At 37.9% G+C, this 13552-nt stretch overlaps 1 protein-coding gene across 6 annotated transcripts in view; it reads left to right on the top strand.

Annotated features, from left to right (window-relative positions):
- The window catches only part of LOC111190357 (C-type lectin domain family 4 member E), a 46042-nt gene that overhangs the window by 23676 nt on the left and 8814 nt on the right, over positions 1–13552 (top strand). Inside the window, exons 1-5 of one of the 6 annotated variants that reach the window (XM_049472249.1) lie at positions 202–1387; positions 1478–1558; positions 2788–2930; positions 6312–6418; positions 6523–8602. The exons of 1 other annotated variant lie outside the window; for it this stretch is intronic. In XM_049472249.1, the coding sequence (XP_049328206.1) occupies positions 1279–1387; positions 1478–1558; positions 2788–2930; positions 6312–6418; positions 6523–6679 (597 nt within the window). In that variant the 5' untranslated portion in view covers positions 202–1278 and the 3' untranslated portion in view covers positions 6680–8602. Of the gene's footprint in view, positions 1–201; positions 1388–1477; positions 1559–2787; positions 2931–6311; positions 6419–6522; positions 8603–11686; positions 11746–13552 lie in introns of those variants that run through there. 4 more of the 6 variants (XM_049472248.1, XM_049472246.1, XM_049472247.1 and 1 more) reach the window with 4 other exon arrangements.

The following is a 13552-nucleotide window of genomic DNA, read 5'->3' as shown; positions in this document are numbered from 1 at the left end:
GCACCATCTACTGTACCCACCCAGAGGGAGCAAGACCAATTGTGCTCTCTCAGAGCTCTGGCAGCTGATGGCAAGCTACATAAACAGGATTCAAACCAGCTATCTGCTTAAATGGTAGCGTTTTCCTCATGAACTGCAATAGGGGAGAACACTACCAAGGTCAAATTAGAGTCAAACTATATATAAAATATAAAAAGTTCTGCTGCTTTCTTACGCAAGTCTCTGGGTTATTTAAAGAAAAAAAAAACAGGAAGTCACAGGACTTATCCAGCACCGCATGATTACATCTGAGACACACTCACACACTTACACACTCAAAGACGAAGAGTTCGGTGGTTTTTGAGTCTTCTATCAGAGGTAAGTACTTTTCTCTTTTCTTCAGAAGGTAAAAAGCAGAAAAAATGACAAATCGCAAGAATCTGAACCCCCCCTATGAGGTCTCCAATACATATTGTGGGCTGTTCACACTTTTAGACACACTGGAGGATTTTCCAACATAAACGTTTAACTAGTCCACTCCTCCAAAAAACTTCATTTAGTTTTTGTTTTTTTAAGCGTGTGTTTTGGGTCATTGTCCTGCTGCAGAACCCAAGTACAGTTCTGAGCTTGAGGTCACAAACTGATGGCCGGACTGATGATTCTCCTTTAGGATTGTCTGGTAAACAGACAAAATTAAATAAATCTTGCTCTGGGTTCTTTTGTTTGGGACCTCCTGGATGAGTTGTTCATGCCCTTTTGGAGTAATTTCGGTCGGCCGGTCACTCCTTGGAAGGTTCACCAGTGTTCTGGAGTCCCAAAGCTTTAAAAATGACTTCATAACCTTTTCCAGACTGATAGATGATCAGTGACTTTCTTTGTTTTCTCATCTGTTTTTGAGTTTCTTCAGATTGAGTATAATGTGTTGCTTTTTAAGATCGTTTATCTGCTTCATGTTGTCAGACAGGTTCTATTTAAGTGATTTCTTGATTCTACAGGTCTGGTAGTAATCAGGTCTGGTTGTGGTTAGTAGTGAAATTGAACTCTGCTTTTCAAAAAGTGTGATTAATCACAGTTAATTCAGGAGGTGATTACTTTTTTAAAATAGGGCCGAGTTGATTTGGATTTACTTTTTTAACCTAATAAATAAAATCAACATTTAAAATCAGCTTTTTGTATTTAATTAGGTTATGGTTTAGCTAGTCACGTATTAACATTTCTATTTACAGGACTTCAAGCTAATTAATCAACACTCATTGTTATTAATTATTAGGTTCCAGTGCTGCAGAGTTCCAGTGCATCATGGCTGTGAATATAAAAATGGACATTCGGAATGAACCTTTTTGGAACCAGGAAGCAGAGAGAGTGAGCAGAAGCTCTGGATTACATGATAGACATGCTCAGTACAGAAGTAAGATTAAATCAGATTGGTCAGTTTGTACAGTATTAATATGTTTGTACAAATATTTAATATGTTTCGTTTGTATTTTGTGTGTTTTAGGGCTGTTCAGGATGGCTGTACTGTGTCTGGGTGTGATGTGTATTCTTCAGGCATCTCTGAACATTGCTCTGAGACTCTACTGTAAGTTCTACTAGTTCAGCTCTACTGATAATATTGATCATGTTAAGCTAAGCTAAGCTATGTAAACAAAACTGTAATTAAAAAAGATTATCTTTTAAAGTCTAACGAGCGCTGTTGATTTGGGTGAGTAAAGTGCTTCCGTTTATTTACAGTAAGATTAGATTACCGAATTTCTCCAGCACTAAGGCTGGAGCATTAGCATTAGCATTAGCGGCTAACTACTAGCAGTCAGTTTGTGGCTAATGCCGCCAGACAGTGCTAAACTGTGGAACCCTGAGTACTCCGGTAAGCTAGGGCAATATTAGCTAGCGGTTAATCCCATGTAGCTTGTATTACCACGGTAAACATGCAGACTATATACTCCAGTATGCTTACTTCTGAATGGAGAAAGAGCTAGCACAATTAGCGGGCAATGCTAATGCTGCTCCAGCAGTGCTGGCCAGGGTTAGAGGCAGGCTACAGGCAGGCAATACTCACCTCTGAACGGGGTAATAAGCTAGCACGATTAGCGGGCAATGCTAATGCTGCTCCAGCAGTGCTAGCTGGGGTAAGTAGCAGGCTACAGGCTGATAATACAGTACTCACCTCTGAACAGGGAATAAGCCAGCCCGATTAGATGGTAATGCTAATGTTGCTCCAGCAGTGCTAGCTGGGGTTAGGAGCAGGCTACATGCCGATAATACAGTACTTACCTCTGAACAGGGAAATAGCGGTTAGCGGCTAATACTAATGCTACTCCAGCAGTGCTAGCCAGCGTTAGGAGCAGGCTACGGACCGATAACATTCAGCTCTTAACAGGGAAATAGCTAGGGTGATTAGCAGGTAATGCTAATGCTGCTCCAGCAGTGCTAGCCAGGTTTAGCAGCAGGCTACATGCGGGTAATACAGTACTCACCTCTGAACAGGAAAATAGAGGTTAGCGGCTAATGCTAATGCTACTCCAGTCTCTGTGCTGGAGAACTAAACTGAAACTACACGTAACTCATGTACGTTTAACCACTTAGTTAATGAACTTTATGTTAATTATCTACATACAGAAGGGAGAGCTGATTGTGATGAGCAGTGTGCCTCTAATAGCGATACACGATCACATCATCCTCGCCTATAGCACATCTAAACCTGAGAGGGCGCTGCAGAGGCAGGAATTATCAAAATAAACTTTGTTGATCTTTATGTAATGTGAATATAATTAAACCGCATGTAATAATTCACTATAACTTTCTCTCAAGATGAAACAACAAAAGACGAATGGAGGGTCTTCAACTCCAGTGTTTATCAAATCTTTTTTGAGGAGAAGACCTGGACTGAGAGCAGAGACGACTGTATAGAGAAAGGAGGAGACCTGCTGATCATCAACAGCAGAGAAGAACAGGTGAGGGAAAGAGAGAGATTATCAAATAAATAAATATAACCTGAATAAATATATATAAAAAGCTCTTTTTAAATGAAAACTACATTTATTAATGGAAAAAAACTATTCAAACCAATCTAGCCCTTTGTGAGTTAAATTTCACTATTAACCACAACCAGATCTGATTAATATCAGACCTGTAGAATAAAGAAATCACTTAAATAGAACCTGTCTGACAACATGAAGCAGATAAAAAGATCTCAAAAAGCAACACATTATACTCAATCTGAAGAAATTCAAAAACAGATTAGAAAAGGTTACAAAGTCACTGATCATCTATCAGTCTGGAAAAGCTTGCAAAGTCATTTCTAAAGCTTTGAATCTCCAGAGAACCACAGTGATTCACTATTATTCACGAATGGAGAAAAAACATGGAACACTGGTGAACCTTCCCAGGAGTGACCGGTGTTACGACCCGGTCTAGGGTCAGGCCGTAACAGAAAATGAGAGTGGGCTCTCTCCCCAGACCCTCTGCCAGACCAAACACCAGACACCAAAAATGAATTAAAACAGGATGAATTTATTGATAAAAAATAAGGGAATATGACTTCAGGGGTGAGCGTAGGCCAAAATAACAAATAAAACCAACTAACAAACAAAGACAACTTACTGAACCTGTCAAAATAAAGAAAACTAAATACACAAACTACCCTGACTCCCTTTCACCAAAACAGGAGAAAAAGGTAGCAAAACAAAATGGCACTCACCCCCTACTTTACCCAAAGACTAATCTATATTAAAGCAAAAACTAAAGCAACACACAGAATGCAAAATGGAGGTGACGGGTTGGTCTGAGCAGGAAGTTGTTCCAGGTCAGGAAAGGGGAGGAGCCCTGAACGTCTCTCTCAGGTCAGGTTTCCTCTTGCCCTTTTATAGAGTGCACCCCTGGTGGCCAATCATGGTCCTACAATCAAAAACTAAAACACAAACAGCACAGAGGACACACAAAGAAAAACCAATACGACCAGGGGTCGTAACACCCCCACCCTTAAAACAAACATTCTATGTTTGACACATTTAACATTTCTAAGTCAAAGAATCACAAATGCAAAAAAAATAAAATAACCATCACATGATAAAACAGAATTAAATCTCAAAGACAGATTTGAACACATTCACAGGCAGGAGTCTATGTATCACTTGCAAATAATGAACAAAGTGAGCTTAGGAATATAAACTAAACTAGTCTCCTCTAGGGCAAAAGGAGCACACCACAAACAAAAAAGAAATAAATCAACACACAAAATTTCAGACTGACCAAATCAGATCTTCCACTAAAGAGAGATCCTACATACACAAATGTCAGAAAAAAAACTGACCAAGCTAGATCTCCTTCCACTGAAGAGAGATCCTACATATACATGCATCAGCAAAACTGACCAAATCAGATCTCCTTCCACCTGAAGGAAGATCCTACAACTCACGCCTTATTGCCACTGCAAAGAAGGCGATCAAGCCCTAACAAAAGAAATAAATAATCCTAATGCTACAAACAACAAAACCGAATGAAGTACTGTCATGCTGGGGTGTCCTGTACAACAGAGCCTTAAGAACAATGAACTAGGTTTAGGCAAAAGGTTGTTCAAAAAAACATTTTCCTAAAACAAAACAGCAAATCCAAATGTACTTAATGAAAACTGGCAAGTGATACCACAACTTTACATAAGTAATTGCTAAACACAAAGAACAAAATACTAGAGCATGTGTCAAGGGTCTAGTGGCATCTTCACATAGCTGCCTGAGAATTTTTAACAAGAACAATTTTGTCCAGTAGTATTCCCTAAAAGTAAATTAACTTAACATAACAGAAAGGGTACTCATACCACAAACCAAAATGTTTAGCTGGCAGTTTTCACCAAAATTCATATTTAATAGGTTTGCCAAATGCTAATAACCTGTAACTGAAAGGGTAGAGCATATTTCACTAACGGAGGAGAAACTTAACTCCAAGGTGCAACACTGCAGGTAAATGTGCCAGCAACCCTGCTGCACAAAAGGAAGGGTTCACTTGACTAAGGTAGGCCCAAGCCACCACAATGGCCACAAACATTTAGCATTTGCCTTAATACCATGTCAAGCACCCATAGAACCACCAGTCTTCTGCATTCAAAAGCCTCAAACAGCAACAGCTCAGGATCTATGCGTTTGGGAAATCTTAACTTCACCACCATTGGTCTCCACCACTGAATGAAGAACTGACTCACCTTTTGCAACACCCGTGTCCACTGTATTGGGCCTGTAAGCAGGATCTGGGGCCTGCACCTAAAACAGAGTCTGAAATCTCCTCATTCAAACAAAGTGCAAACTTCATTAGCTAAAATGGGAGGGCAATAAAAATTACTAAGACCAAATTTCACATAATTCTCACCACACACCTCCCCCACCAATATAAAACTGCCAGCAAAACACACACTAAAGAAATACCTACCTGGACAAAATTAGCAGAGGACGAGCCCCCATTCTGTTACGACCCGGTCTAGGGTCAGGCCGTAACAGAAAATGAGAGTGGGCTCTCTCCCCAGACCCTCTGCCAGACCAAACACCAGACACCAAAAATGAATTAAAACAGGATGAATTTATTGATAAAAAATAAGGGAATATGACTTCAGGGGTGAGCGTAGGCCAAAATAACAAATAAAACCAACTAACAAACAAAGACAACTTACTGAACCTGTCAAAATAAAGAAAACTAAATACACAAACTACCCTGACTCCCTTTCACCAAAACAGGAGAAAAAGGTAGCAAAACAAAATGGCACTCACCCCCTACTTTACCCAAAGACTAATCTATATTAAAGCAAAAACTAAAGCAACACACAGAATGCAAAATGGAGGTGACGGGTTGGTCTGAGCAGGAAGTTGTTCCAGGTCAGGAAAGGGGAGGAGCCCTGAACGTCTCTCTCAGGTCAGGTTTCCTCTTGCCCTTTTATAGAGTGCACCCCTGGTGGCCAATCATGGTCCTACAATCAAAAACTAAAACACAAACAGCACAGAGGACACACAAAGAAAAACCAATACGACCAGGGGTCGTAACACCGGCCAACCAAAATGACTCCAAAAGGGCATGAACAACTCATCCAGGAGGTCCCAAAAGAACCCAGAACAACATTTAAAGAACTGCAGGTCTCACTTACAGCCTCAAGCTCAGGTGTACTTGGGCTCTGCAGCAGGACAATGACCCAAAGCACACAAACAAATCCCACAAAGTCCACCTCTGAATGGCTAGATTGGTTTGGATAGCTTTTTTTTTTTTTAAATAAATAAAATTATCATTTAAAAAGTGATTTTTTGTATTTATTCAGGTTATCTTTGTCTGATATTAAAGTTTGTTCTGGATTTCAGGAGTTCATCTTTAAAGAGTTCGGCAGATCCGACGCTTGGATTGGTCTGACGGATGCAGTAAAAGAGGGGGTCTGGAAATGGGTGGACGGTTCAGAACCGACCGTTAAGTAAGAAACGCTGAACTGATCTCTGATCATGATGCAGTTCTTCACTGAAGCTGTCTGAAGATCTAGATGTGAAATATTGAACACTCTGTTTCGGTGTGTTTCAGGTTCTGGTGGAGAGGTGAGCCTAATAGTTATGCAGGAAATGAGGACTGTGTTATAAGTGACTTCAGGTTTGCTAAATCTGCTGTATTTTCATGGGCAGATTATCCCTGTAATTACACTGGATCCTGGATCTGCGAGAAACAAAGGACTGTATATTAACTGTATATAAACGTCTTGTTTAAGATCATCTACAGCATCTCAGTCAGATTTTAACTAGGTCACTCCAAAACCTTCATTCAGTTTTTATGTTTAATCCATTAAGAAGTAAACTTGTTTGTGAGCTTTGGGTCATTGTCCTGCTGCAGAACCAAAGTACACCTGAGCTTGAGGTCATGAACAGATGGCTGGATATTCTCCTTCAGGATTGTGTGGTAAACAACAGAATTCCTGCTTCCATCTATTACAGCAAGTTGTCCAGCAGCCCCAGACATCACACACACTACCACCACCATGTTTTACATTCAGTATGATGCTCTTTTTCTGAAATTATGTGTTAGTAGTTTTACACCAGATGAAACTGAACAAACAGCTTCCAAAAAGTTCCACTTTTGTCTCGTCAGTCCAAAGAATATTTACCCAAAGTTTTGGAGATCATCAGGATGTTTGTTGGTAAATGTGAGACTGTGGGTGGTTGTGTTCTTCTGTTTTTGGTCAGCAGTGTTTTTTATCTTGGAATTCTCCCCACGGAGACCATTTTCACCCAGTCTCTTTCTTATTATTGAATCATTAACTTTGAATCATTATCTTAATTGAGGCGAGTGAGACCTGCAGTTCTTTAAATGTTGTTCTGGGTTCTTTTGTTTGGGACCTCCTGGATGAGTTGTTCATGCCCTTTTGGAGTAATTTCGGTCGGTCGGTCGGCCGGTCACTCCTGGGAAGGTACACCAGTGTTCCATGTTGTTTTCTCCATTAGTGAATAATAATAGCTCTCACTGTGGTTCTCTGAAGTCTCAAAGCTTTTGAAATGACTTTTTAACCTTTTCCAGACTGATAGATGATCAATGACTTTGTTTTCTCATCTGTTTTTGATTTTCTTCAGATCAGGGTATAATATGTTGCTTTTTGAGATCTTTTAGCTGCTTCATGTTGTCAGACTGGTTGTATATTTAAGTGGTTTCTTGATTCTACACGTCTGGCAGTAATCAGGTCTGGTTGTGGTTAGTAGTGAAATTGAACTCAACTTTCCAAAAAGCGTGATCAATCACAGATATTTTTTCACAAAGTGCTAAATTGGTTTGGATGTTTTTTTTTCCTTTAATAAATAAAAATATAATTTAAAAAGTGACGTCTATTTTTACTCAAGCTATATTTGTCTAATATTAAAATTTGTTTGATAATCTGAAAAATTGTCATTTTTTTCAGATTTGTGGAAAATAAAGAACAACATTTTTATTTATTGTGTGGAAAAAGTGAAGACATGCCTTAACAACTCGTATTCTTTCCCCCATTTGCTGAAATAACCTTAGTTTAGTTCCATCTTAGACATAACCATCTTACCAGCCTCAATATCCTCAGGAAGAAAGATTTTCCTACTCCTCCATGCTGTATTCTTTCAGCTGGGTGATTTATGAGTGGAATTCGATGCGGAATTCACAGCTCGTTTCAAATCTGAATCAAGATCTGGATCTGTTCTTTGACTTTCTAGGACTCTTAGTTTTCTTTCTGTCTAGCTATTCATTCTGAATAGCATTTACTGGAATGTTTTTTGGGTCATTTTCATGTTGCATGGTCCACTGCAACTTCTGTTCCTCAAGACCCTCTGATACAGGTCTAACCATGTGCCATATCCATTGAGGCCAGCAGAGGGAGCCATTACTCTAATATTTTGGACAAAAAAGGCAATATAAAAATCCAAATAAAGAAATTTGAAACATTTGAACCAATATTTGATAAAATAGTCTAGTTCTGTAGTTTAATGTGCCAGAAAAATAAACCTCTGTAAATTCTTTTCAACTGCAGTTTTGATGTTCATCATTCCACAAAGTTATAAATATCAGCTTTTTATGAAAGACTATTAAATAAAGAGTTAAATATATATATAATATTCATTTCTAAAGCTTTGGAACTCTAGAGGACCACAGGGAGAGCTTTTATTATTCACTAATAGAGAAATCATGGAACACTGGTGAACCTTCCCAGGAGTGACCGGCCGACCGACATTACTCCAAAAGGGCATGAACAACTCATCCAGGAGGTCACAAAAGAACCCAGAACAACATTTAAAGAACAGAATGAGCCATTCTAAAGTGTATAGATCTGGAAAAAATAGTTTAAATTATTTTTTCAATATAAAACATCTTCAAAGAGTCCCATTAGATGTATGTTGGTATATTTGGCTAGCATAAATCACTGTATCATGGTAAAGTTATGGCAAATTTATATATATTTTTGTGTATTTTTTAATAATAATAGATGTTGTATTAATTAATATTTATTTCCATTTACACTTTTCTGCAATAAGTCCAGGTTGTTTACTGCACATAAATCCCCCTAAATCCATGTAAAAACACAACAACGAGTGGAAATGGAGGAGCTACTGAATGCCCCGATGTCATGTGACAGAGAAAGCCAAAAACTCACTGGTCCTCCTGTCTTTAATTGTAGCCGTTTTACCAACTGTACCACTTAGTTTCCCAGCTTTTTGTTGATTATTCCATTCTCTGTAAGTTATTTTCTTTTTACTATTTTCATGAAATAGTAAAATGCCTCAGTTTCAGCACTTTCTAATGTGTTTAATATTCTATTATGAATAAAATATACATCTATAAGATTAGCAAATCATTCTATTTTGTTTTTTAAATACCAATTTATTAACATTTTACACAGCATCCCAATATTTTTGTAAGGCCTAAACTGCTCAAGGCCTTTTTAGGTCTATTTTGCCCAAATTGCATGAAGCCTCATTGTGCTGATCTGTGCTTAAATCCTCAAATCTATCTCCTCAGCCAAAGAGGTTTTTTTTTTATATCTCTGCAAAATTTGAAGTGTCAGCTAAAACCAACAAAGATGAGAAGTGATAAGATCAGATAAAAGAGCAGTTCACACATAGACGCTTCTACATCCACACACACACACACTCACAGAGACAGAGAGAGGCAGTCATCTATCAGCGGTAAGTACAAACTTTTTTTTTTTTTTTTTTTTACAGATGATAATTTATATAGCTCTGTAAAAAAAAAAAATAAGAGAGCACTTAAAAATGATGCGTTTCTTTAATTTTTACCAAATTGAAAACCTCTGGAATATAATCAAGAGGAAGATGGATGATCACAGTCCATCAAACCAAACTGAACTGCTTAAATTTTTGCACCAGGACTGTAAAGCATAAAGTTATCCAAAAGCAGTGTGTAAGACTGGTGGAGGAGAACATCATGCCAAGATGCATGAAAACTGTGATTAAAAAAACAGGGTTATTCCACCATGAAATATTGATTTCTGAACTCTTAAAACTATATGAATAAGAACTCGTTTTCTTTGCATTATTTGAGGAGTAAAAGCTCTGCTTCTTTTTTTATTTCTGATTCAGAAACTAAAGTGGTCTCTTCATTTTTCCAGAGCTGTATTTTTATATACACAATCGGGGTGATACAGGAGTCTGAAAGGGGTATTTTTTTACCTATAACTTTAAGGCTGATGTTTGTAAATTTTGTGATTTGTCCTTTCAGAGCGGATGAATCCGTTGCCAGGTTACACTCAGTCAGCAAGTGATAAAGAGAGAGAGATTAAGAGAGAGATTGAGGGAGTGGTTGGTAGGGAGGGAGAGAGATTGAAAGAGAGATTGAGGGAGTGGTAGGGAGGGAGAGAGATTGAAAGAGAGATTGAGGGAGTGGTTGGTAGGGAGGGAGAGAGATTGAAAGAGAGATTGAGGGAGTGGTAGGGAGGGAGAGAGATTGAAAGAGAGATTGAGGGAGTGGTTGGTAGGGAGGGAGAGAGATTGAAAGAGAGATTGAGGGAGTGGTAGGGAGGGAGAGAGATTGAAAGAGAGATTGAAAACCTACCCAGATAAATCTCTCTATCCAGATAGATTGAATCTGATTGTGGTTGGATGAAGAGAAGTACAAATTCCAATATTCCAACTAATAACAAAACTGAAAAAATGTCCTACACTAGATATTTATTTTTAGCTGCTTATAATAACAACAACTATTATAAAAAAGAGTTATTCCACAAAATGATGAGAAAAAAAAAACATTTATTTAGGACACACAATGGAAACTATATACAAAAATGTAAACTTTTTTGTCTAAATTAATAAAGATGTTTAGTGCAAATAAAATAAAAAATACTATATAAAGTAGTGCACACACCATAACTAGCTGTAGTTTGAGTAAAGCAGGTAGTTTCACACTTTTTCTGTGTGATATTAATTGGTTTGAAATATATGTTTAAATATATGTTTAAAGCACTATAAGTAATTAAATAATATTGGTTGGGGAAAAGCAAATAACACATTTTTTTTTTGTTGTGGGGAAAATTCCTTTTTTCAACACTTTGATGAATCAGTGGCGGCGATGATGATGTCATGTGATTTACTCAGAGACCTAAGAGGGAATGTAAATACAACAGATTATGTGTTTTGAGCAAATAAATAGAGTTATGATGGAATCCCAATGGATTTCTTGCAAATGCTTTACAGCACTTTGGATGTAACCACTATTTTTTAGAAAGAGTAAGTTCCACCCTTTCTAACCCTATATGGATTATGTTTATTTGTGATGGCATTCCTGAGTAATTAAGCTGAGAACCCTACAAGGTGCGATTTTGGATGTAAAATCCGTCCGTAGGGTTCTGAGTAATTAAGCGCTCTCAAAAGGGGTATCCAGTTAATGGAGTTAAAAATCTTTACTTTGCTCAGTCTCTGTACCTGTAACGGAAAATATTTGTGTTTATTAAACATGCTGTCATTTGTAATAAAATTATTTTGAAAAAGGAGTGTTTCAATTATTGGTTATAACTCCTGTGGATATTTAATGAAGTCAGACAGTCTCAAATTAAAGAAAAAAAATCTGTTTCGTGAGTAATGAGTTGGCATGCGTGTAAAGATGTGAAGAAACAGCACTTCTGTAATTGTGGAATAGTTGCGGTAAAGTTATATCTTCATGATGCTCCCTAAAAAGGGAAGTTTCAAAACATTAAATCTCCCCCTCTTTTGATTTCCACACTCTGGCACACACTCACACACACACACACAAACAGACAAAGCGCTCGTGAGTCTTCTATGTACGGTAAATATAACTTTGTTTATTCAGCCATAGCATTATACAGATCATTTAATATAGATTTACACTTTTAAAATAATATATTTAATATTAAGCTATGTATCTTCGATTTTACCAAATTGAAAACCTCTGGAATATAATCAAGAGGAAGATGGATGATCACAAGCTGATCAACAAACCAAACTGAACTGCTTGTTGATTTTTCTGCACCAGGAGTAAAGCAGCATAAAGTTATTCAAAAGCAGTGTGTAAGACTGGTGGAGGAGGAGAAAATGATGCCAAGCTGCATGAAAAAAAAACTGTGATTAAAAACCACCAGGGTTATTCCACTATATATTGGATTTCTGAACTCTTAAATCTTTAAGAATATGAACTTGTTGTTTTCTTTTGCATTATTTGAGGTCTGAAAGCTCTGCATCTTTTTTTTTTTTTGTTGTTGTTATTTTGGCCATTTCTCATTTTCTGCAAATAAATGCTCGAAATGACAATATTCTTATTTGGAATTTGGAAGAAGCGTTGTCTGTAGTTTATAGAACAAAACAACAGTGTTCATTTTATTTTATTTCACAATGTAGCAGTTCTGATTGACCAGCATTGGTCTGTGGTCAAAATGATAGACCAGCAAAACCAAGAAATTTTAGCCAATATTTTTTTTCCAAACTTCTAGATGCAATTATATTTTTAAGAGTTCTTTTTAAGAAATATCAGAATTAGATTGGCAAAAGTAACTTATAGACAACACCAAGACAACAGCAGCACTCATTACTGCATCACAGTCTGGCACAACACCGACCAAGATTGCTGACCCATTTCTGTATTTTTGGACGAGAAGTGTTGTGAATTGTGCACCATATTATGGAAATTTTTATGTTATACAGGGGTTGGACAGTGAAACTGAAACACCTGTGGGAGGTTTCATGGCTAAATTGGAGCAGCCTGGTGGTCAATCTTCATTAATTGCACATTGCACCAGTAAGAGCAGAGTGTGAAGGTACAATTAGCAGGGTAAGAGCACAGTTCTGCTCTAAATATTGCAATGCACACAACATTATGGGTGACATACCAGAGTTCAAAAGAGGACAAATTGTTGGTGCACGTCTTGCTGGCGCATCTGTGACCAAGACAGCAAGTCTTTCTTTGTGATGTATCAAGAGCCACGGTATCCAGGGTAACGTCAGCATACCACCAAGATGGACTAATCACATCCAACAGGATTAACTGTGGATGCGGTAAGAGGAAGCTGTCTGAAAGGGATGTTCGGGTGCTAACCCGGATTGTATCTAAAAAACATAAAACCACGGCTGCCTGAATCACGGCAGAATTATTGTGGTCTAAAACCAGGTGTTTCAGTTTCATTGTCCAACCCCTGTATATTCATCATATTGCCCCCCCACCACGTCCTTTTTCTGTCCCTTGTTAGCCTTCATGTTTTTCCCTCCTTTGTTTGTTGTCATAGCACATGGCTCTTAGTGCTCCCACCTGCGTTCATTTGTAGCTCCGCCCCCACATTACCTGTCCCCAGGTGTTTCTTGTTTGTGTGTTTAAGCCCCTGTGTTTTCAGTGTTAGTTTGACGTAGTTTCAGCGTCAGTCAGGTTGCTGTTTCTCGTTTTTCTTTTTTTGTGAGTTTATTCAATGTTTATTCTAGTATTTTAGTATCTTGTTTTGAGTTTAGCTTTGGTTTATTGTTTGTTTTTTTGTAAATAAATTGCCTGCATTTACATCCGCCTCATGTCCTCCCTGCTGCAATCCCTGGCACTGTTCAGCTGGTCAGCTGGTAGTTCTAATTCTAGTAGGACTGTGTGTTATTAAATT

The sequence above is a fragment of the Astyanax mexicanus genome, chromosome 25 (genome assembly GCF_023375975.1).
Source record: "Astyanax mexicanus isolate ESR-SI-001 chromosome 25, AstMex3_surface, whole genome shotgun sequence".
Lineage (NCBI taxonomy): Eukaryota > Metazoa > Chordata > Actinopteri > Characiformes > Acestrorhamphidae > Astyanax > Astyanax mexicanus.
Note: the sequence above shows the minus strand (reverse complement) of the source record. Positions and strands in the feature narration are given on the sequence as shown.